The sequence below is a fragment of the Nannospalax galili genome, unplaced genomic scaffold, assembly GCF_000622305.1.
Source record: "Nannospalax galili isolate Female #2095 unplaced genomic scaffold, S.galili_v1.0 scaffold487, whole genome shotgun sequence".
Classification (NCBI taxonomy): Eukaryota; Metazoa; Chordata; class Mammalia; order Rodentia; family Spalacidae; genus Nannospalax; species Nannospalax galili.
Window position 1 is genome coordinate 938,210 of NW_008357047.1, and position 25,002 is coordinate 963,211.

Sequence of the window (25,002 nt, forward strand, 5' to 3'; positions counted from 1 at the left end):
CTTCTTCCAGTCTTTAAGGATAAGAGGAAGTCATGCTTAAAGTAGTAAAATGATGATAGTGTGAAATTCATACCAATTCAGAGCACTGAGTATGAACTTTAAAGTTCTGCTTGCTGTATGTTTGATATCCATTTAACACCATAGCCTATTTTCTGATTAAGATTTAATATGCTAATATTAGCTTTGGGTTAAGAAAAAGCTATGACTGAGGAAAGTTTGAAAATAATGTGAAATGTTATCTGTTTGAAAGAAAGGAAATATCAATGGCTATCTCAGTTGATTCATACTGATTAAGTAAACAATAACTCATTCTCTGTGTCACACAGTCAGGTGTCAAAGGAATGATCAAATGGAAGCCTGGATCTCAGGGTGTTACTTTAGAACTATTCACACATGACTGCTGGACTTTCAGTGATCAACCATTAAGTTTTCTCATTGTGAACAGTTTAATTTTCATGAGTTTTCAATCAATAATTTTAGAAGAGAATGTCTTTCATTCCTTAGTGGCCAGCTGAGAAATCTGTTCCAGCAATACCCAAAGGGGCTTGTACCCAGCAGGCCTTAGTGCATTCGCAAAGGCATCTCTCCTTTCATAGATGGTTTGGCTTGGCCTGTGCTGTTCAATCAGCAGGCTCAACCACGGGATTGCACCAAGACACCGGATGCTATTTGTTCATTCAACCAGAATTATCCATATCACTGTCACGATATGTTTGTGTGTGTACATAGACTTGAAATCTGCAAGCAGTAGAGCAGATTCTGTAAGTAAAGCACCTCTTTACAGTATGAGGATCTGAATTTGAATCTCAGAATCCATGCAAAGCTGGGAACAGTAGCTTGTGTCTGTAATCTCAGTGCTCCTGAACTCAGATGAGAGGCAGAAACAGGAGAACTCCTGAAACCTCCCAGGCCAGCTAACTGACTTGTATAAAGGTAAACAGTAAAGAGGCCCTGTCTCAAACAAGATAGAAGGCAAAGACTGACACCAGAGGTTGTCTTCTGACCTCTACACACATGCCATGGCATGAGCAAGCCCCACTCACTCACACATCATGCACACGGATGCATACATGGTAAACTCAAAAAAACATTAAAAATTAAAAAAAAGAATTAACAATAGTACTAATACCAATTTTAAACCATCAGAAAAATAGTGGGCATTGAATGCTGTATCCATTTCCTGAAGCACTAATGAATCTTTTTGTTTCACTAGGATACTATACAAGCACTCCAGGAAGCTGCAATTTTGAAACAGCCTCAGGAAACTGGACTGCAGTCTGTGGACTCACACAAGATCCTGAAGATGATTTAGACTGGGCCATTGGCAGCACAGTTCCTACTGAAGCCCTAAGTCCAGCCTCAGACCATACGCCAGGTAAATGCAGCAGCATAACCAGCTCTGGCAGTCCAGAAGGTTCAGAGCCTGCTTTCAATCAAAGGTGTGAATGTTCCCTCAGGGAGCACTTAGCAGGCTAAAGAAGGTCTGGTCCCTTTTAACTCCTGAAATGCTAACTGCACTTAGAGCTAGCATTGCCATGAGGAAGCTCATGACTCATATCTTTTTAAAGATTTTGGTTTTTACTGATGTGTATGTGTGTGTTTGTGGATATGTGCATATGAGTGCAGGTACTCATGAGGGTCAGAGGCATTGGAGTCACATGGAGCTGGGGTTCTAAGCACTGGTGAGTGAACTCAGGGCCTGTCAGAGCACTGAGTTCACGCACAGAGCCATCTCTTCTGCACCCCCATGACTCATTTCAAGAAACCTGTAGATTTTATTTACTCTGTCCTAAAAATGTTCTTAAATCCCTTTGTTACTTTTCTCATTTCCGTGACAAAACACCAGGCAGAAGCAATTTAAGGAAGGGACTGTTTGTTTCTGCTCGTGGTGCCTGGGGATTTCTGTCCATCTTGGTGGAAAAAACGTGATGACTAGAGCGACTCTGTCCATATGACTGGGCACATGGTGTAATGTCGCATCACAGGGGCGGACTGGAAGCAGACTAGGAGCAGAAGCAGGCCAGAATATAAATAACCTTTAGGATCACCCAAAATGACCCACCTTCTTGAACAATGCCTCACCTCCTCAAGGTTCCATAACTTCTCAAAATAGTGCTACCAGTTGGGACCAAGTTCTCAGTAGCATGAGACTGTGAGGAACGTTTCATATGCAAACAGTATCAGTCTCGGATGGGATGCGTGGCCTTTCAGATAAATGGAGGAAATAGGCAGTGTATACAATTGGCTATGATAAGCATTCCCCTGCTGTCACAAGGTCAATTATTGACCACCAAGTTCATCTCTGTCATTTGGATACAGAGGTGACAGAGGGAAAAATTTGTCTTGGAATGATGAGTGAGCATCAACAGTGTCTTGGTAAGTTTCTGCTTTCTTCTCTGAGCTTTGGGGTGAAGGCTGTCTTAATGGCTTTATTCTCAATAGATTCGAGTACAGGTAATCTGGAAATCATGCTTTTACTTAGCTGTCTTGGTGGGTGAACTCCTTATGTATCTATGGTTTTTTGGTAATAAAATGTATTTTTTAGGGGCAAGAAGTAGCCTGAGATATTTGGTATGGTTCATTAGTCCACATGGGAGGTGTTTGGGGAGACATTAACATTTAAATGGGTGAACTGTGAGTAGAAGAGAAGACTGAGTCCTACTCTCCAGTCAGGTGACAGTCTGAGCTGAACAAAAACAACCAGCTTCTTCAGGGAAGGGAGAGCCCTCAGTGGACTGTCTTTTGACTTCACCTTTGCCATGAGCTTTCCTGGGACTTCAGGCTGCTGAACCCATTTTTATTTTATGTGTATGACTGTTTTGCTTGCATGTATGTAAGGGCATTATAATGCCCTACAGAGGCCAGAAGAGTGTGTCAGATCCCCTGGAACTGAGATTATAGATTGTTGTTAGCTACCATGTGAATGCTGGGAAGAGAACCCAGGACCTCTGGAAGAGTAGACAGTGCTCTTAACTGCTGAGCCGTCTCTCCAGCCCCAAGTTCTGAAATATTTTAAGAGCAGATTTTAGTCATAGTATTCTGATTTGGAGAGTATTAACACTTATGAAATTATATAACAAACTATTGCATTAACCATAGATGTCTTCACTACGGGAAGCATCACAAAAATGAACAGGCATTCAGAGGGAATGTTTTTATGTTGATGATAATTTCTGCAATTTTTCTTTGAGAAAATGTAGGAAGTATGTTGCTTTTTGTTTGGGCTGTTATACTCCAGAAAATACCATAGGAAGTACGAGTCTTTAGATACTACCAACTGCAATGTTCCCCTCATCTGAAGGACTCTACACACATTCCTGTTAGTCTAATACCGATAGCATAAAACTATGGTCTCCTTGGCTGCATAAGACAGAAGTATAGTCAATAGATACGAGAAAGGTCACATCAGAGTTCAAAAAGACAAGAGTGACCAATGATGCCTTCTAATGAAATAATTAATTACTATTCATGAGAGCATTTTTTCTTTATTGAACTTTTATAGCTTGTATAAATTCATCAGAGTACACAGGAGAAGTTTCAATCTGGCTATTTATACAATATTGTCTAAAAATGTGTTATCCACAGATGAAGGAACATAATCTTTCTGACAAGATACTGTTACCCTCCCTGGTAATCAGTATTGAGACTGTATATTTTCAGAGTGCTCTCTTCAAAGCAGCCTGATTATGTCATCTTGATGCAAGAATATGTCTCGGTGAACTTATTTAGGCATCTCTAAGACAATGAGCTGATAAAATGTAAGGGCATTAATTTTAACCCTCTGGGAAACATAAAAATATTTTAAAGGCCAACAGATTTAAAGAGTCTATGGTATATTTCTAAGCACATGGCATTGCTGTTAATTAAAGCTGTATTAATGAACCTTCACTTAATGATACCACCATGAAGAATTACCGAATTAGGGGCATAAGGAGGCTCCTTTCAGTGCTCATCAAAGGCCTATTTATGAACTCTTTTAGAGACATTTTATAGTTGTAAAGAGGAACTACAAGCTTAAACCTCTCCTCCTTAATATAAACATGAGTAGCATTTGCTTTTAATATATATCAGACTTAAGAACAAAAATGACATTAGCATGACTTGACTTAATAGAGGCATAACATACAAGAATGTGAATACTTTTTCTTGGTTTCTTTTTCTTTATAATACTATTTTCTTTTTAATGATATAACCGACCTTATGCAGAGTTGAACCATAAATTCCAATGGGCTAGAAATCACAACTTCTGAAATTTATATATTCCCCTCTAGCATTTAAAATAAGATGTACTCACACTTGAGAAGGTCATATGTCCTTGGTCCAGCCCCATCTGTATTGTTGCAACCTTGTGGTTTTGATTAATGAATAAAATTGGCATTTCCTTAGTTTCTACAAAATACTGTGAACTCTCTTGGGATCCAAATATATGAGCTAGTTAGTACTGGGATGTGGTGTGCTTCCTGACACAACTCACATACTTAACATTGTGCGTTTCTATTTTCAACACCCCAGGTTGTGAATATTACCCATTAATCTTAGTGCTGAGATGTGGGCATGTGTATAGCAGCACTTATCTTTTTGACTGTTGAGAGAGTGTCTCATGCAATCCCATTGGATTTGGAACTGACCATAGCTGAAGACAAGTCAGATGAGAGCACACAGAGGCGACCATCGCTAAGACAATGAGAGAAAGAAAGGCCAGTAGAAACTGGATATGATGCTTTGATTAGGATCTCATATCCAGGATTGAGAGAAAGTAAACATGTGCTGTTTGAGCTACTCATGCAGTGATATTTGCTTTTGGCTGCCCTAGGGGACTAACAAGAATATCAAGAAAATTCAAAGAATTCTTCCATGTAATTCACTAAGAAACAGCATTCGGAATCCCCAGGAGAGCTGGGAACAAGGATGAGTATTTCCTGAAATAAGCATTGTTTTCAGCCCAACTGCTCACAAAAGTAGCTTTTCTCTCAGGATACAAATTAGAAAACTGCTGTGCAGAAAACTGATCACCTGCCTGGGAATGAATGGTCATGACATAATTATAGCCTGGGACAGAGACAAACCCATGCTTGAGGTCACAAAGGATCCACATTATAACAGAGTTTTAAGGGAAATAAAAATAACTTTTCCCAGGGCTGGAGAGATGGCTCAATGTTTAAGAGCACCGACTGCTCTTGCAGAAGACCTGGGTTTGAAACCCAGCATCCACATGGTAGCTAACAATCATACATTTCAGGGAAATCCTACACCCTCTTCTGACCTCTGCAGGCATTGCACAATTGAGGTGCACTCACATACATGCAGGCAATGTACTCACACACATAAAATAAAAAATAATAAATAAAATAATTTTTAAAAATAACTTTTCCCGGGCTGGAGAGATGGCTCAGTGGTTAAGGTCACTGGTTGTTCTTGCAGAAGACCTGGGTTCGAATCCCAGCACCCACATGGCAGCTAACAGCTGTCCACAACTCCAGTTCCAGGGGATTCAATGGCCTCTTCTATCATCTGAGGGCATTGCAGGACATGGGTACACTTACCTGCATGCAGGCAATACACTCATACACATAAAATAAAAATCATAAATAAAATATTTAAAAAACAAATAATGACTTTTCCCAAGAATAAAAACTTAAGTCATGGGCTGGAGAGATGGCTCAGTGGTTAAGAACACTGGTTGTTCTTGCAGAAGACCCAGGTTTGAATGCCAGCACCCACATGGCAGCTAACAACTGTCCATAGCTCCAGTTCCAAGGGATCCGACAGACTCTTCTGTCCTCCGCTGGCATTGCATAAAACAGGTGCACTTACCTACACCCAGGCAATACACACGTACACATAAAAAAAATGAAAAATAAAACCTTCAGTCATTCATTGCAGTTTGATTCTATGACTACCCTTGACCTTGACCCAAGGTTGACAAAAAAAGAATATTATATATTTTTGTATATTATGTATTTATATATAATAATAATTTTGAATATCATTTATGTTAGAAGATGATAAATACTATTGGGGAAAAAAGGAAATGCATATGTGGATATGGTGTATAAATGGAACATTATTTAGCATTTAAGGGAAGATCTCATTTTCAGGAGCATGGATTAACCTGCAGGGAGTAAGCCAGACATAAAAAGTAGCTTACTGCATAGTTTCATGTATAGGAAGACTCTGACAAGAAAAAAACTCAAGAAAACTCAGATACTTAGACCCATATAATAGGACAGTGTAGAACAATTTTCCAGGACAGTAGAAATGGGGAAACGGAACAAGAAAGGCCACAGAATTACAGTCATATAAAATAAATAGACCTAGAGATCGAATATGCAAATGACAAACACAATTTGATATTTTATCTTATGCAGGAAATTTTGCAAGAACAGGTACCTTGATGAAGCTCATACAAAAGGTAACTATGTAAGCTGAGCAATACATTAATCTTGAGAGTAGTAAGCATTTCACTATATGTATGCATATCATAGCATCAAAATGTTATATAGAATAAAATCTTTTAAAATTGACTATGACATTTAGGGGCTGGAGAAGTGGCTCAGCCCCTAAATTAAGAACATTGGCTGTTCTTGCAGAAGACCTGAGTTCAGTTCCCAGCATCCACATGGTAGCTAACAACCATTCATAACTCCAATTCCAAAAGATCTGATGCCCTCTTCTGACCTCTGCAGGCATTCCATGACATGGGTGCACTTACATATATGCAGGCAATATACCCATACACATAAAATAAGATGAATATAATGAATAAAAATATTTTTAAATTGACTATGAATTTTAATATGAAATAAGAACCAAATATTTAGAAAATCCAAAGGAGATGTAGCTAAGTTAGAAGTAAATACACAAAAATGATAAAAAAAAATACCTTACTAGGTTTTCAAAAATACCTTACTAGGTTTTCAAATGTTAAAAGCTGAGGGATGTTTCCATCTACTTTAAAAACATGATGACTATATGAAAGAGTAACCCTAGTTGACTAAGACATAAATAAAATTATATTCATTTGCATAGTGAAAATGTTTGTTCAACCATCATGGATTCATTTGATGTGTATTGAAGCTTATTGATTTTCTAGTCATCCCCGTTGAACTTGGAATACATGTTGGAGAAATAAGAGGAAACTCTCTTCCATCATGTGGCTGATTGTGTAGAACGGGGGAATAGAAAATCAATGCCAAACATTATACATTTATAAAAGTGGTACAATCTGCTGGAAGGTGGTGAATTCAATGGGAAAGAAAGAACAAGTGGATATTGTTGAAGGGTGAGAGAAGACTAAGGCAAATTTCACCCATTGCCACTAGAACACAAATACCATCAGTAGGCTTTTGTGTCTTTATAAATGTTTAGGCACGAATGTTGAATAAATGTTCTTTTATTCATTCAAACAAATCCAAACAAAATGTTTAAGGTAAATTAAGGTAGAATTCAGAGGGAGAGAACTAACATCTGTTAAGACTTTGTTAAAATTCAGAAACTTCAAGAAGATTTGAATATATCACTCATTTAATCCTTTTACACTGAGGTATAAAAATCAGCTTTTTTCTTAAAAGGTTAAAAACCTTAAGCAAGTCACATGGTTGACTGAGCACACAGGGTGGAATGCCAAACTGTCTCACTCAAAACACTTTTCTGTAGCCTACAACTGTCAAATATGAGAGTGCCAGGCAGGGGACACTATTTAGCCTGGGAAACATAGCCAGCCCAAACTAGGGTTTACTCTACTTGTAAGACACACTAGATTTCAAAGACATGGTATGAAAATATATATAAATGCTGTTAATGACTTGTGTATGATTACATGGGTAAATTTTGACATGTTGGGTTAGATAAAATAATTTCATTATTTCTTTTCTTTTAAAAAATATGGCCATAAAAAATCCTGCAATTTCATAATTACCTTCTCTTATTTTCTACTGAACAACTCTACCTGATATTAAGCTGTATATATAGGGAAAGCCTTCTTGACTACACAGAAGTCATTTTCTATTGATTGAAAAATGATTGTGGTATTTAAGAAATATTTCAGGCTGGAGAGATGGCTCAGCAGTTACTGTCAGTCACTGTATCCATGAATACTGATTTCTGAACTATGTCCATGAGTTTTAGATGTCTCAAAATTTTCCAAGAATCAGTGTCATTATTATATTTTATATTTTTCTTTTTCTAATATACTGCCAAAATCGATATTCAATTATTTTTATAGAATATATGACTCTTTACTGACCTGTTAATGTGCACCAACATCTGTACAATAGAATATCATGTCCCACAACTAATTATGCAGAACTATTCAGGATCTATATTTTGTTTTATATTTTCACAGGGCCTATATTTTCAGGTAATATTCTTTTCATAAATTCTAAAATGCAGTAACTCTTGTTTGCAGAATGGCATTTCCACTATTAAAATGTTTGGTTATTTCACCATAGACAGTCATATTCTGAATCTTCTTACATAGGCAGAACTTGATTGTCCTCTGTAACTGGATTGCATTGTAGTGAAAACTGTGCACATGAGTTTCGCCACACCTGTGACCAGCCTGGACAGGGCCTTTCAGGTCACATATTTGATCTTCTTTGAAGGCTTTCTTTTAGTGAATTAGTAAAAGTTTCCTGTGATTTGTCTAAGATAACGGAAGGCCTCATTTTTAAAAATATTTTATTTATTATTTTTATTTTATGTGTATGCGTGTATTGCCTGTATGTAGGTAAGTGCACCCCTGTCATGCAGTGCCAGCAGAGGACAGAAGAGGTTGTTGGAACCGGTGCGCCATCTCTCCAGCCCCATGATTTTTAAAGAGAGAATTTACATCTCTGTCAAGCTAGAACATGTCAAAACCTTATGTAGCTCCAGAGTCCTGGTCCTTGAGTGCTACGCACCACACACCCCGGTTTATCATGCCCTCTCCCTCATTTAACCCTCGAGACAACCCGAAGGGTTTCATGAGTAAGGAAATGAATGCAGAGGATTATTGACTCCCTCAAGTATCACAGGAGGCTCTGGTTGAAGCAGGCATGGAGAACCATGTTCGAAGAAATCATCTGTATTTCTAACCACCGAACTATCTACATCTTCATATGACTTTCTCAACATTTACTAAAATGTCTAAATTTGATGACATAATATGGTCAGTGAAGGGGAGTTTCTAGTCTAAAAATCAAAATTATAAAATTAGTATCACTTTTGTTATTGCCTTTGTTTATATCAAATATTTCACTGCAAACAAGTTCAATTTTCTCTTATTTCATCTTGTAGTTGCCATTTTGCATAGGTCAGAAGCACCTTATCTGCCTTTTCATTTTGTTTTCTGCTTTAGAAATGCAATCATCCACTCAAGGATGCACCAAGGCAGAGGAAAAGAACCAGGGCACATTTGGGAGGTCACCCTTAGAATGTGTCTTGCCGGTGGCCCTTGCTCAGCCCCTCAAGGTAATGCATAAAAATCATGGTTAACTAGTTAACCAGAATTAAAATAAAAGCATTTGCAACTGGTAAGATGGCACAGCACATAAAGTTACTCCTGAGCCTGAAAACCAGTTCCATTCCTGAGATCCACATAGTGGAAGGAGAGAAATGACTGCCCAGAGCTGTCCTATTGCACATGTATGCCCTAGCATGTATGAACATGCACACACACACACACACACACACACACAAAATGTAAAATAAATAAAATTTAAAAAAATAATTAAAACTTTTTTACATTAAAGCATTCATTTTCATCATAGCTTAGTAAATATTTAAGCCCCTCCTATCTCCCTAGTTTTTTCCTTACATAAAAGGTTGGCTTCACTTTGGCTGTGTTTAGACAGCAAAAATAACCAGCTCAAATCACACATAATTTTTCTGCATGGTTTTGACCATCCTGGTGATCTAACTCAGTGATTTGCATTCTGTTGTCAGAAAGTGTTGCTTAAGGGGCTGGAGAGATGGCTCAGCGGTTAAGAGCACCGACAGCTCTTGCAGAGGACCCGGATTTGATTCCCAGCACCCACATGGTGGCTAAGAACCGTCATTAACTCCAGTCCCAGGAGAATCTGAAGCCCTCTTCTGACCTCCACGGCATTGCACAACAAGGGTGCACTCACATACATGCAGGCAATACACTTGTACACATAAAATAAAAATAATGAATTATATATATGTAAAGGTTTGCTTGAATTTTGAGTCCCATTTAGATCATCAGATGACACAGAGGAAGTCAGGGTCCCCCTTCTTGGGTTCTTAGTCTATTAATAAAATATTTTAAACTGGGCGTGGTAGTGCATGCCTTTAATCCCAGCACCCAGAAGGCAGATTTCACAAAGATGGAGGCTTGCTTGTTCTATATAGCAAGTTTCAGGTCAGCTGGGATGGCAGGGAGACCCTGTCTCAAAAAAGCCAACAACAACAACAATAATAATAGTAATAATAATAATGATTTAATAATGGATTCAAATAATCTTAAAAATAATTTTAATAGAGTTTAAAAGAAAAACCCTTTGGACAGGCAGGCTGTAAATCTCAGCAGGTGTGGAGGAGAATAGAGGAGAGAGGGAAAACAACTCCATCATTTAAGTCGGGTAGAGGTCACACAGCAAGACAGGCTAGCAGCCACAGGGCCAGTGCGGGGGACGGGGGAGAAAGAGAAAGGAAACCCAAAATATTGGGAAACATGCTTAGAGAAGAGAGAGAAAGAAAGAAGAAAAGAAGATTGCACATATCCGAGGAATTTAGAAAAGTGGCCAACTTTCAAGCCTGCTTGGCTGTGGTTAGGTAAGCATTAGGGGCAGGATTTCTGGGAAAGAAATGTACATTGTCTCAGTAAAGGACTAACTAGTCTGCCTTTTTAGTGTGGCTTAAAGCGAAGCCCTTGGAGTGGCCCATAGGCCAGATGATCGAGGTGTCCTATTATTAATGTTAGGTCTCCACCTAGGCCAGGGATTCTATTCTCTTGGACAGACTGGGTTTTCCCTTAATTGGTGACAAAGACACTGGTGATGTCCTAGCTGAAGCTGAGAAACACAATCTTAACTTTATATTTCTGTCATTTATTTTGGCATATTTATTCAAAATATTTCTAAAAATGGTTTGTATGTGTGTCAAGTAGGAACCATGTGATGTACGCTTTTAAAAATGCAAAAGATGTGAGATTCGGTACAGCATGAAATGCGTGTAAGTAGGCCCATTCTCGTGAACCTCGGAAGGCGAGAATATATGACCTAGAAACCGTGCAGCTTAATTGTTTCATCTTTTTATGATCATCCAGATACTTTAGTATTTTGGGGATACATGTACTAACTATATATTGAATTTAGACTCTTTCTTGGCAAAATAATGAGCCCCAGATTTTATCCTCGCCTGTCATCTGCCTGTCATTTTTTTCTTGGTATTCGCTCCTATTTTTAAATGTCCTTAAAAAAAAACTCTACCATAACTTCACACTTTCTGCTTTCAGCAACACAATCACTTCTCTCCTATCCTGACTAAGGAAAAAGGAGAAAAACAAAATGAAAACCGCAAGCTTAGCTTAGCTTTTCTGCTATTAATTCTGTTCTTGTGTAACAAAGCATCATCCCTTCCCCACTGTAGAGCTCCTTCCATAGCCACACTCCCTGCCACAATCTTCTCTGTACAAGCTGCCATCTGCAAAGCAAACGTTGGCCATCGGTCTAAACACTAGAGAAGCCATTGGAAAATATAAAATATACATCTTCATAAATATATTTTTTATGTATTTTACACATCCCATGCATATATTCTAGCTCTTTCACCTTTTTACATGACTCCCTCCTTACTCTTGTTCACTGAGGATTGTGTTCCCCCAGAGCTCACACCTTGCTAATTCCTGCCTGTAGGGCCCTTATTTCTGGTCTGGTCACTGGCTTTCAGTTGCCAGCTAAGTGAGTGCAAGTTTTCCTAAATAGCATTCCCAAACGCAGCTGTAGCTTGCCTTCAGGAAGAATACCCCCTCTTACTGTTCTCATTGTTAGAATTGTTCCTTCCGTCTCTGTCTCAAATTCAGCTTTCACCTTGTTCTCTTCTCATCATATGTCCATTTCTTTGCATGTCCTTTCGTACCACTGTAGCTCACTTCTGTTCTATGGTAAATGTCAAGAAAATTCACCTGCAGTATATTCACCTAAAACAGACCATTCCTAGTGACCTGGACTTGAAAGTCTTAAGCACTGGCTTCTGGTCTCTCAGATAATCAGAGATTTATTTCCTTTAGAGCTCTTTTTCATTCACCACCAAGAGCGTTTTTGTAGCTTATCCAGATTGCACTTCTGATTTTAATTTAATGTTCTTCTTTTATAGACACCTTTCTATCATGCCTCAGATAGAAGACGTTGAGCACTGTGTAAAATCAGATGATGTAAATAGGACCTCAGTGTGAGGTTTTATGTTTCTCTGGCTAAGCGTTAGGTTGTGATTACTGTTCACTGTAGTGGCATATACCACAAAGTAAAATTCCCGATGGCACCTTGTTTTCATCTCCTTTACTGTATCGATTGGATTTTCCTAGAGGATTTTCTTTAACTAAGGTCTGCAAGATGCTAGTCATTCCATTGTAGCCTCCTATTATTGTGTATATCTCTTATAAGGTCTTTCTCCATTTACCAAATTTATACCATGTTGAACACCTGGCAGTTATGATCTATGTCACTATATGGTGCTCACACTAATCCTGCATCACCACCTCTGCATTCTTACAACTGTCACCCACCAAGGGATGATGACTAAGCAGAGTTTCCCAATGTTACAAAGCTTGTAAGTATCAGAATTTGGATGCAAGCCCAGGTTATCTGGCCCAGGACTTGTTCTAAGCAGGATCTACTCCTGCCTTTATTGTAGGACTCTATGGCGTGTGTCTCATATTTTCCTTGTTATGTCTTACCCATTTCTCTAGCAACCAAATGGTAGTCATTCATTCCACAGGCTCATATTAGCTAGCTAATCCATAAGATGTAGTTCATGATCTTATTCCTATTGATTCCTATTGCTAGAATTATCTTTATATCTCTTCTCTAATTTTCCCAGGAGAACAGCACTAATTTGCGACTGTGTTCCAAACATTTTACATGTAGTATATCATTTAATTTTTATACAACCCCCGAGGCAAAACTACCTATGATAATTATCTCTCATTACTTCTGAACACTAGAGAATTTAAATAAGTTATACAAGGTCACACGGAACATGAGTGGTACAGTCAGGATTTGAATGGGAGTGTGTGACTCAAGTGTACATGGATTTAACAAGTCAATCCTGCTCAAAGTTTCTGCCGAGAAGCCGGGCATGGTGTCACACGTCTTTAATCCATCTCAGCACTCAAGAGGCCAGGGCAGGTATATCTCTGTGACTTTGAGGTCAGCCTGAACTACATAGAGAGTTCTAGGCCAGCCAGGGCTACTTTGTGAAATCCTTCAAAACACAACGAAGATTCTGATGACCCCACAGTTAGTAAGAAAACTCTAATAATACCACTTTCTGTTTCAACGAGAATAGTAATTTTATTCTTGCTGGGTTTCCATATTCTTTCACGAAAAATATATCTGAAATCTAAATAAGTCAGATTCTTATAAGTTGCTACTAATTATTCACATAGAGAAAGCAGTTTCTCATTTATAACATCAGTGATTCCTTTTTGCGTGCTTATAAACCAATTTTCTTCCATTCTCAAATTGGAAGGCTGAATCAAGTTACAGAAATGTTATTAAGTCAATGCATATTTCCCAAGACAAAAGGTTCTTCAGAGCCATAAGGATGAGAATTCAGAATCCTGTGTCCTACAAATTTAGGAAGAGCCAACTTATTCCATTTGTGTATCATTTTCATGTGCTTGAGGTATCTTTACCACTTAGTAAATTAAGAAGTTTCAAAAACAAGATGAATCTACACTGTGTGGACATGGCACCATGGAAGCTCCATTTTCATATCCGACAACACACATGGAAAGGAAAATTTTATGGGATCAAATAAGCATCAGTTAATAGCATTAAAATGAGCCATTCTGGTGAAAAGAACATCCTGGCTCAGTAATCAGTCTCAAAAGAAAATAACTGCTAAAGCAAACCTTCTGGGTAAGGCAGAAATAAAGGAATATCATGATGCAGTTCTGTAGCTCAGAAAGGAAATGGAAGTAATGTGGTGACAGGAATTCTCTTATCACATACCAGCCGGAAGTCTTACTTCTCCTCCAGGATGCTGTGTCTATCTATGGCTTGCACTTTAGCAAGCTGGAGGAAACTTCTGTACTCTCCAAACATGTTTACATTTCACACCCTTGAAGAATTGCAGGCCCAAATAGCCAGTGACTTGACCCAGTAAGCCAGTGGAGGTGGGGGGCAGGGGGTATGGAAGTACAGAAAGAGATTGAGGGTATTTCAACTGACCGTCATTATGCCCCTTTCTATTTTTGAGTAAGGGACAGGCAGAAATTACAGCGGACAGGGAGCCGGCCATCTCCCTCAGAAGAAGGGAGAGTCTGCAGTTTTGAAGAAGAACCATATTAAAGCCATTAGGCAGCTTTGTATTATGAGTAGGAGAAAAAAAGATGAAAATTGCCTCCAATTTAAAGCAGGGAGTGAAGCTAGATCATTTAGCATGGGAAATTATCTTTTACAATTTGAATGCAAGTACAAATGAGCATGATTCTTCTTAGAGCCAAGGTGGTATGAAAAGAGAAAAGAGAAAAATAGACAAGTGTCCTTTTGAAAAAGCAATGTCAAATTTATTGCCTTTGGATACAACAATTCGATGAAATATTTTCAAAAACTAAGATGGTAGCTAATCAAATCTAAAAACACATCAGACTCTGTATTCTCTGCCTACATAGGAACAGCTTTGAGATGTGAAGCTATCTAATATAGTGTTTTCACTCTGATGGAAAATTGTCATTATTATTTGAACAAACTGCACTTCAATGTTGGATGTACAGTACTTATATTTGACATTAAATGGTCCCCAATTTTCAAAATGTGAGCAATTCTTTAGGTAATTGTCAAAGTAAAACTTGAGTATTATTGGGAAACTTGTACCTACACCTGATTATAACTAATTAGATGAAAAATATGAAAATCTTTACTCTAAAAATCTTAGGAGTTTGAAAACATAAAACCTGTACCAGCAGAGGTGAAATCCAGCACTTAAATTGTGTGCAAAGTATTTAGGAAAAAGAGAGAAAAGGAAAATTTAGAAAAATACAATGAACACGATATTATGGAAAACTAGTCTGTTCATACGTAATTGAGCTGTGACAGACTTTACAAGATAAACTGAATGTACTGTAACCTCATATGAGCATTAAGATTTTTAAATGGCAAATAGCTGATAAACAGCCCCCAAATCAAATAAACAAAGGATTTTGCTTCCTTAAATACCTGCTCTCTGAATGCTACCAGTCATTCTGCAGAACCCTATGTGGGTAATGGGAATGAACTGGTTTAATGATTTACCATTAATTTGTAAATACGTCCTGGCAGTTGAGACTTTAGGGCTTTATTTCTGCTGTAACAGCATGGGGAGGCTACCCTGACCTTCATGAAGGATGTTAACTGATATTAATAAGGGAGTTCTCAGTGAGCAAATGAAAGTTGGTGAACGTTTGAAAGTGAGTGTGATCTGAACTTGTAGATAAAGGATGAATCTATTTCTGAAAGCAGATTCTATGGAAAGTATTGTAACTTTGTGATGCAGCACGTCTCCATAATTCACACATTTCCATTAATTTTGAGAAGTTAAGCAACTTCTCACCTTTTGATTTTTGAGAGAAAAATGTGGCAAAGTCAATGTTAGATGGGGCAGAGGTTCACAAGTAGAATTTGTCAAAGACCTAGTTTGCAATAGTGGCCTCTAAATTTGCAGGCCAAGTTTGCATTCTCATTTTAAAATGGAACCATCTTCACACAGACAGCGTCAACCTGTCAGCCAGGAATCAACTTCCTGGTTTCAGTACTCTGCTGAAGGATTTTGTGACACTCAAACTGAGCATGCAGGCTATGTGGATTGTACTTAGAAAACTCAGTTCAGAGGCCTCTAACTCATAATTAGAATGCTTGCTTGTTTTCAACTGAATTTTATATGACATTGTCTGGCACTGTCATAAAACTGTACATTGTCAGGGCTGGAGAGATGGCTCAGTGGTTAAGAGCACTGACTGCTCTTCTAGAGGACCCGGGTTCATTTCCCAGCACCCACATGGCAGCTATGAACCGTCCTTAACTCTAGTTTCAGGGGAATCTGAAGCCCTCTTCTGACCTCCATGGCATTGCACGACACAGGTGCACTCACATATGTGCAGGCAATACACTCATACACATAAAATAAAAATAATAATAAAAATAAAATATTAAAAAAAGTGTACATTGTCATCATCAAGAATTTATTTTTACATCGTGTTTCTTGGTGTAACACCAAACTACCATCTATTAAATAAAACAATAACCCTCTCAATGATGTTATGTCTGCACAACTCTAGTGATAAAAGTAACTGGGAAAATAAAGGTGGAATGGGATATTCACTATGAATTCAAATTTTATTAAATTCCATCCAACAGGCATATACTTTATTAGAAACTAATTAATCACTGCTATTTAAGAATGAAGTAATTAAAAAGTTATTTTATCCATTGGTGAGGGTTTTTTCAAATGCCTATGATGTTGTAGAAATATTAATAAGTATTAATTATTTCAGACATAAGTTCTTAAAATAGAAAATGAAGATATTGTCTCCAGCTTGGTCTCACATGGAAAAGGTACTGAAACATTTAGGTTGTTGTTGATAGAATGTGTGCATTGCATCCATAAGCCTCATTAGGGAAACCATATAACCATAAATTACTTAAAGTAGCCAACTGGCCCTAAATTGGCAGTCTGACCTTGTTCAAGCCTTACCAAATGGTTACTCCATGACTAAACAAGACTGTCGTGGAGCCAACCTGTTTCCTTTAGGGCCCTAGATACCACCTTCCCTGCCTGAGAAAATAATCTTGGGAGAAGGACCTTTAATCACCCAAGGACAGCAGAGTTTAGCACCAAGTAAATTCCTACAGCTGGGCTTAGAAAAACTCATATATAAGTCAAAGCCTCCCTCACTTGAGATGCAGATGCCCTCATTCCGTGCAAGGGTTTCTACCCTTGCTGTGTTCCCCGAATAAAGGACACAGTCCTTGCCTGGTGCAGGTCTGGCTTGGCTCTGACTCTTATTTCTAAACTCTAAACTTCTTCCTTTTTCTGCTCTCCTAAATCCAACCATTGTAACTTGAATTAATTTAGGGGCTTGTAGGCAACGATGAAAGTCAGAGAGAACTTTGGTAGAACCCTTAATTCAAGTTGCTGAGAGAACTTGAAATTAGCCTTTAGAAAATATGGTATCTTACCTTACCATCTAGCTATGGTGGGCAACCAAGCGTAATCACAATAGCCTGTGCTGTTTTGAGTGCCTCTAGGAGCTCATGGACCTACATATCTTAGGGCGGTATCTTGTGCCTAGTATTAAGACATTTAATAACCCATGTCTTCTGAGAACAGCATTGTCCACCCATGCAGAGTACTTCTGTTCAGACTTCTTTCAAAATAGCTATATATTTTTAACTAACATACAAGCTAGTGGATTTCCATAAAGCTTCTTTATACCCTATACCATCTTCTCTCCCTATCCCCCCACCCCCATTTAAACCTTTAATCTTGAGTGTCCCCCTCCTTAACACCTCCAGTTAAATTTTATTTCTTGGGTTGGAAGCACTATTGCTGAGGATACCAACCACTTCAGAGGCAAAGCATGGGGAAACAAACCTTGAATTCACCAGGAAACTCTTTCCCTGTTGTCTAGCTTACATAGGTGCTATGTCGGCTGCTGATGAAGTACATCAATGACGTGGTGTTGTACCCTGCATGTTACAGGTCACATGTGCTCACTGGTAGAAGAGTAGCATGATGTGCATGGGGAAAATCAACCACTATTTGATTGGTTATGTGGCCTGCTCCATAGGGAAGACTTCATGTTTGGCAGTGTAAACCTGGTCACACCCCATGACTATGGAGAGCATAGGCCCTGCGGAGGAACCTACTGTTGTTTTGCTTAATGTTCATGCTATCGAACTGCATTCTAAATATTTATGTGTATACTTGCAGATTTGTGATGTTCCCAAGTTTGGCCAGAGAGGCTTGTTTTTGCAGAGGGTAGTGGTCGGTGCAGAGGCTCATAACTGGTCAAAGAGCAGATGAGAAGCAACATTGAGTGCTCAGCTGTGGGCAGATCATCTATATCAACCTTCCACCATCCAGGCCTCAGGGAATAAAGAAGAGGAAGCAGAAAACCATATTGGAGCCAGTGGTCGGGGTGGAGAACTGTATAATGCTGACTCCTGAACCCGACACAGCTGTTACACATTTCAGCATCCACACAAGACATGCACAAGATCAACCCAGTGACAAATCTAGCATGGATGGGGGAGGGGTTCACGAGCTCCCATCCCTAGGAGAGGAGCTTTGGCATGTTATGGCTGCTGAGGGAGGAAGAGCCGGTCGCCTTTAGAGATGTGCCTTCTGGTAGGTTGGCCGTTTTCCAGTGGATGACCCCAGCAATCATACACTTATGGGCAGCACTGATTGGAATTAAGGGTTTAAAATAATAAAAATTTTAAAAAGGACATGATGTTGAAAGGGACATGGCTTTGGGAGCACTAGGAGGAGTTCAAGAAAGGTAGTGGTGGATGGGATGATCAAAATGCAGCTTATACATGAATGAAATTCTCAAAGAATAAAATGCTATTTTTTTAAAAAAATCCACTGAAGGGGCTTGAGAGATGGGTCAGCATTTAAGCACACTGACTGCTCTCCCAAAGGACCTGGGTCCAATTCCCAGCACCCATATGTCGGCTAACAATGTCTATAAGTCCAGTTCCAGGGAATTTGACACCCTCCTGCCTCTGAGGACATTGCATGACATGGGTGCACTCATACACATAAAATAAATAAAAATAATAAAATATTTTTTAAAGTCATCCAATAAAGTCAGTTGTGATACGCACATCTTTCATCCTTGCACTTGTGAGGCAGAGGCAGCAGATCTCTGTGAGATTGGGCCCAGCCTTGTCTATATAGCAAGTTCCCGGCCAGCTCCAGCTACAGAGAGACCATATCTCAAATAAAATAATCATGAATAAATGAACATAGTGCTCAGATCATTCAGAGGAAACATGAACTAGTGAAATTCTAATAGATGTATATGAATAAGCATAATGAAATACAAAGTTTTAAAGCAGACTTCAATTCCTATCTTTGTAAACTTGATCAAATTTATAGCCACAAAGAGCATAATTACTACTTTTTCTATGACTCTAAATATTTGACTTCCAATCTCAGAAGTACACATGGAAAAAATCTGAGATAAAAATACATTAGATTTTGTTATGTATATTAATTACACTATTTAAGGGCTGAGCTATAAAATTTAAAATAGTTTTAGTCACACATATTGACTTGTTTTGTGGAACTAGTTCAAGGCTATTTTTCACATCAAAAATAAGGCAAATGCATTTCATGCAGTTTAAATATATTGGAAATCATCAAGCATATAAACAGCAACAAAATGAGAGCAAGTTTGATGTTCCTATTTGTTGAAGATATCATAAAATTGCAAAACGTATGTTTGCAAAGAATAAGCCATTGGTCACAGTGGGATCAATAAGATGGAGTCTTGGTAAATCTTGGTGTGTGAACTACAATGGCTTTTTGTTTCCAAATAAGGAAGCAAAATATCTTCAAATAAATATGAAACCTAGACAATGTTTCTTGTGAATCAGCAGCCTATGAAATACCTTTCAGAGAACTTTGGGGCCGGAAGACAACTGTCAAGCTGCCCCCACTCCTACTCTTTCGAACTAAGGAATGGTTTGTTGCAGTGATTCTTGAATTCTGTTCCTCGGCCATTTTTCTCTGTTTGTGTTTTGTTTTAGTTTGTTTTGTTTTTTTTTTCTTTTACTAAATTTGTTCTCTGGCAATTTTATACTTGCATATACTACATTCTAGTTACTTTCTCACCCCACACAATCTTCCTCACACCAAACTCCTTCTCTGAAAAAGTCCCTTTCTTTTAGTTCATGGCTTTCTGGTTTGTCTTGTGACCTGCTGGGTTTAATCAGGGCCAGAAATAGTTTTGAATTTTTGAGACAGGTTGGTCTCAAACTCAAAGCAATCCTCTTGCTCAACCTCTCAAGTCTTGAAAAACAAGTTTCTGCCACCACGCCTGGCTGGTTATTATTATTTTTTGTTGTTGTTGAAAATTTTGCTAGGCTTTCTTTATAAAGCATTGTAAGTAAAAAAGGTATTTTCAGTAAGGAGCATTTTAAAAAGAAATGTAAGTTATTTCCAGTTCCTACCCAGCAAGTGAGGTGGTTGGAAGGAAAGCATCCCATCTTTTAACAACAAACCAGCTGAGCAGCTGAAAACCACCAGCTTTTCCAGATCCATTAGAGAGCTGAGGTCATAGGAACAGCCCCTACCTTCATGACTAGAGGGACAAACAGATGGACACAGAGAATCACAACTTGCTAGAACAGAAAACCATATACAGACACTTCAGTGGTAGCCAGTAGTGAAACGGGAAGAAAAGAGGGTCCCCCAGAGGGGTCTTAGTCTCATTTACAAAAGAATTTAAAACTGGACCCAAATGGAAGCTTTTGCAATTTTTTTTGGTAATTTTTAATAACTACATGATTAGAAGCTTTTCACTACAACTTTAACATATTCAGTAACACACTCCAGAACAAGAGTACATCTCTTTCACAAGTGGGTGCAAGTTTCTAGGTTCACAGTTGAATTAATATAGTTATATGTTATTGAACTCAGTATAAGCCCTGTAAGACATAAAATTGGATGAGTTTTTAACCTTTATAAAAGATCTCCACTTCATTTTAGAATATATTGTTCCTTGCAGAAAGACTCATTGTTTTTGCTGCTAACACTGAGATGTTGGCGCATGCATCTCTAATCTGTATGTATCTGATTATTACTAGTCATAATCAGTTGCACTTGGATCCCTGCTATTGTCTGCTGTGTTGTCGGCACCTCCAGCTATTCCGCACTACTTGCCCTTCTGGTCAATCGAGTCAGCCTATCTAGAGGGCTTTGTTTTAGGAGGATCAGCTGTTCTTCATTTAGCAGTAATCAGTTGTCAATATTCCTTTGGATAAGATTGGGGTCTGCTGTTCATTTTCCCAGTTCTATGCTGGGTTACTATCTGGGAGTCCCTTTACAATTTTAACAGAATTTTAAAGAAAAGTCCTCAGAGCAGGTGAGCTGGTAATCTCGGCAGCTGCCTTGAGTGGTGAATGGTGGGGAGAAGGGAACAAAACCCTGAAGCCTTGCAGGTTTAGAGTCTGCATGGAGGTCAGACACATGGCTGCCTGGCAGCCACGTGGCTGGGCGAAGGAAGCTTTAGAGAAAAAGTGAAGAGCTACAAGATGCTGGGAGCAGCACAAGCCTTAGAGAAAGCATGTTTGGTAAGAAAGCCACGAAGGAGAAAAGGAGAAATTATGCTTTTCTGAAGAATTCAGAAAAGTGGACATACTTGCAGAGACATGACTGTGGCTGGTCCAGCAGTTCTACACTGCGAAGTGGGATTCCAGGCAGGAAAAATTTACTATCTCATTAATGCACTAGGTATTCTGCCCATCTATTTGGCATAACATAAGGTGAACCTGCCCTCCCAGGGGTGGGCCTATGACCAGGTGATTTCCAGTGAAACTGGAAACGTGGTTCTTCCAACAGACAGACTAGAGATTTTATAGTCTGGACCAGTTAAACTTAAGGGCCTATTAACAGTACCAGGATAGGAAATCTAAGCTATGATTGTCTCAGTTGCAGCCTCAATATGGAAATGCTTGGGAGATGAAATTCAGGGAGGAACAATCTCAGGGAAACATTTTCTATGAAATCCCACCCTGTTCATAGACAGGAGGAGTTTTTCTCAGCGTTCGGCAAGGGGAGGGAAAAGTAGTCATTTTGAAATACTCAGAACATTCTGCTCTTAAGAGGATCTTCCCTTAAAATAAGCTATTTGACCAGAACTTAACTGACACAGAGGAAGAGAAATGTTCAACAGTGTAGTAAGAGATGAATTGCTTAAATGTCAGTATGCCGTCAAACTCATTGCTTAAATGTCAGTATTCTGTCAGGCAATACTCGCATGGTGGTGTTTGAAGCACTTGAGTTCATTGCAATGTAATTTTCAAATACAGGGTCATTCATTAGAAAAAAATGCTTTTTACCAGATATACAACTAGCGTACTAGGAAGATGAAAAAATAAGTCTTATAAAATGTTTCGTTACAGCTAGAGGAGATGGGATATACAGAGAAGGAAAAAAGTGAAATACCGAACAGGAATCATAGATATTGGTCCAGCTATATCAAAAATCTAGCTAAATGAGTAAGCACTATCGCTCAGATTCACCAATTAAAAGACAGAAATTGCCAAAGTGGGAAAAAGAGCCGGAAATACATGCTGTCAGTATAGGATCTATATTAAATAAGAAGACACAGATGGATCAAAGCAAAGCAATAACACCATCAAAAGAATGTGAGCGCTCAGATGAAGACTGAAGAAAAGCAAATTATCAAGGCTGTAGCAAAGCATACATGAAGAGGTCATTTCTCCCGGAAGACATAAACAGTCTTTAACATCGTTAACGTAAAAGCATAACCCTCACCTCAAAGAGGGAGAGAGAAAGTTTACTCTGGAGCCAAATATGAGTGCCCATGGCCTAGGAACATAGATTCAGGTGACCCCAGATTCTGTGTTCCAACACGGTAACAGTTTCAGGAAGTTATACCAACAGAGCCAAGAACACTCATAGATCAAGACAGTTTTCAATTACATTGATGGAAATATTAAGTAGGCCAATGCACAAAAGAGAAATCTATCTGATGGCATTTAGCTTTTTGATTGGTGGAAGCTGGTGGTCTGCTAAATTAGTACATTCCAAAAGGCTTTTATTTGTTAGTCACAGGATGTTAAGTGAGAAACAAAGATGGTCAAGAAGTGGCTATTTTAGGGGCTAAAGATGCCCCAAGATAAATGACAATTGAGCTCTGAACCTGTAACATTCCAAACTCTCCACAATCACTGAAGTTCTAATCAGTTGATCAGCCTTTATAGAATGTTCGGTTTTAAGCTGCAGTTTTTTTCTGGGAACTTTCATTCACAGAGTGTAAGTACATAATATTAGAACATTGAAATTTGTGAAGGAAAATCAAATAGAAATCAAAGGAGAAATAAATGGATACAATATTATACCTGGAGACTAAAACTTGCTTAGCAGTGGACAGATCTGTCAGGCAGAAATTCAAGAAGGACATGGCTGCCGGGACACCACCGTCTGCCAGCTGGATCTGATGACGTCTACAGAGGGCTTCATCCAACAACAGCAGAATGCACACATTCTAAGTCACAGAGAAAAATCATGTGACAAACCGCCATGCCATGGGCCTTGAAACCTAAAAAAAATCTAAAGAAACAGAAACATACCGAGTGCTTTTATCAGATTCTCTTTGGGAAAACACACAGTTCACAAAAAGCAGATGAATTCTTCCTTTGCATGCGTGTATTTTAGCTTATATTAAAATTGAATCTCAATGACTAGAATAAATGAGGCCTTTTTAATTTTCCCATTTTTTTCCCCACATCTCACCTCAGAGTGGTAGACATCAACAACAGGAAGATGACTTTAAAATTCCCAAAGACACAGAGATTGAACAGCTTCTAAAGAGCATTTGAGTCAAACAAGAAGTTTCAAGAAATCTCTTGACATATTTGAATTAAAAAGAAAACATGAAGTCAGAATTTTTGAGTTTCAGCAAATGCATTGGATACAGGGAACTTTGAACATAAACTGCATAAACTTGAAGAAAAGAAAGTTACTCAAGCAATTTCAAACCAAAGCAAACAGAAGAAAGGGAAGGATTGAATATTAGAGTAGATATTAACGGACTATGTAAAAAAATAAAATAAATCGGCAAGATTTAGTCCTTTGAAAGTGTAGGAATGACTTTTACTAATGGACATAATCTGGACTAATGATTTAACTAACACCAGCAAAACCATAAGCTTGATTCTGATGACAAGACATCTCCTTGGCAACCTTGGTTTGGTACCCCATCCAAAAGATAATGAATAAATGTGGGCGTGCTTGAGAATTTACTTATAAAAGCACTGTAGGCAGTGCACCCAGCACACCCACCGCACCCACCACACCCACCGCACCCAGGAGCTGGAAGCAGGGGAGGGTGGGAAGCACACAGAATGAATGGGAAGCAGGAATGAAAAGACCAGCAGGTTGTGAGGATTAAGTGTGGAGCCTGAAATTGAATTTGTACTTCCCCAAGGAAGCTGGAGAAGTGATCTTGAATAAATTATGGGTGCTACCTGATCGGGGAGGGGGCACTGTGGAAGCAACAGAATTCTTGGGACTGTTTCATGAGCACAGGGTGAGGACACAGACAGTTCTGTCTGCACAGGTTGAGGGCACAAGAGAGAGCCATTGCAGGCATACTTCTGGGAGACATGCAGTTCTAATAGCTAGCGAAGGGAATCAGTGTCCTCCGAGTTCAGGCCCACTCTTTAAAACTTAATTTGTCCAGGGTACTTGTAATGTTGGTGTAATGAAGAATACCTGCAAGAAAGGACAAATAAAAAGAAAACCTCTAAGCAGCTTAACCAAAGCAAGAAGAAAATACAAAGTCCCACTTTAAGAAATCGAAAAGATGCTGTGGTGACTGACTTCAAAAACTAATATCACGTGAAAAAGCAGTATTTTAGAAAATAATTTAATAGCCTTCATTTGTAACTATAAAAGTTAATTAGCTTATCCACTACCCAAGATGATGCCACAAAAAAAGAAGAGTATCGTGATAAATTTTGACAATAACGTCAACGAAAAGTCCAGTGTTACTTCAGTATAGAAATCTTTGGCTTATTAGTACACCCAAGGACCACAGCA

The 25,002-nt window shown here is 38.6% G+C and overlaps 1 protein-coding gene across 1 annotated transcript in view; it reads left to right on the top strand.

Moving 5' to 3' along the window:
- Malrd1 (MAM and LDL receptor class A domain containing 1) overlaps positions 1-25,002 on the top strand; it is a 721,844-nt gene that overhangs the window by 518,396 nt on the left and 178,446 nt on the right. Inside the window, exon 30 of the mRNA XM_029557135.1 lies at positions 1,214-1,375. Within this exon, the coding sequence (XP_029412995.1) occupies positions 1,214-1,375 (162 nt within the window). The remainder of the gene's footprint in view (positions 1-1,213; positions 1,376-25,002) is intronic.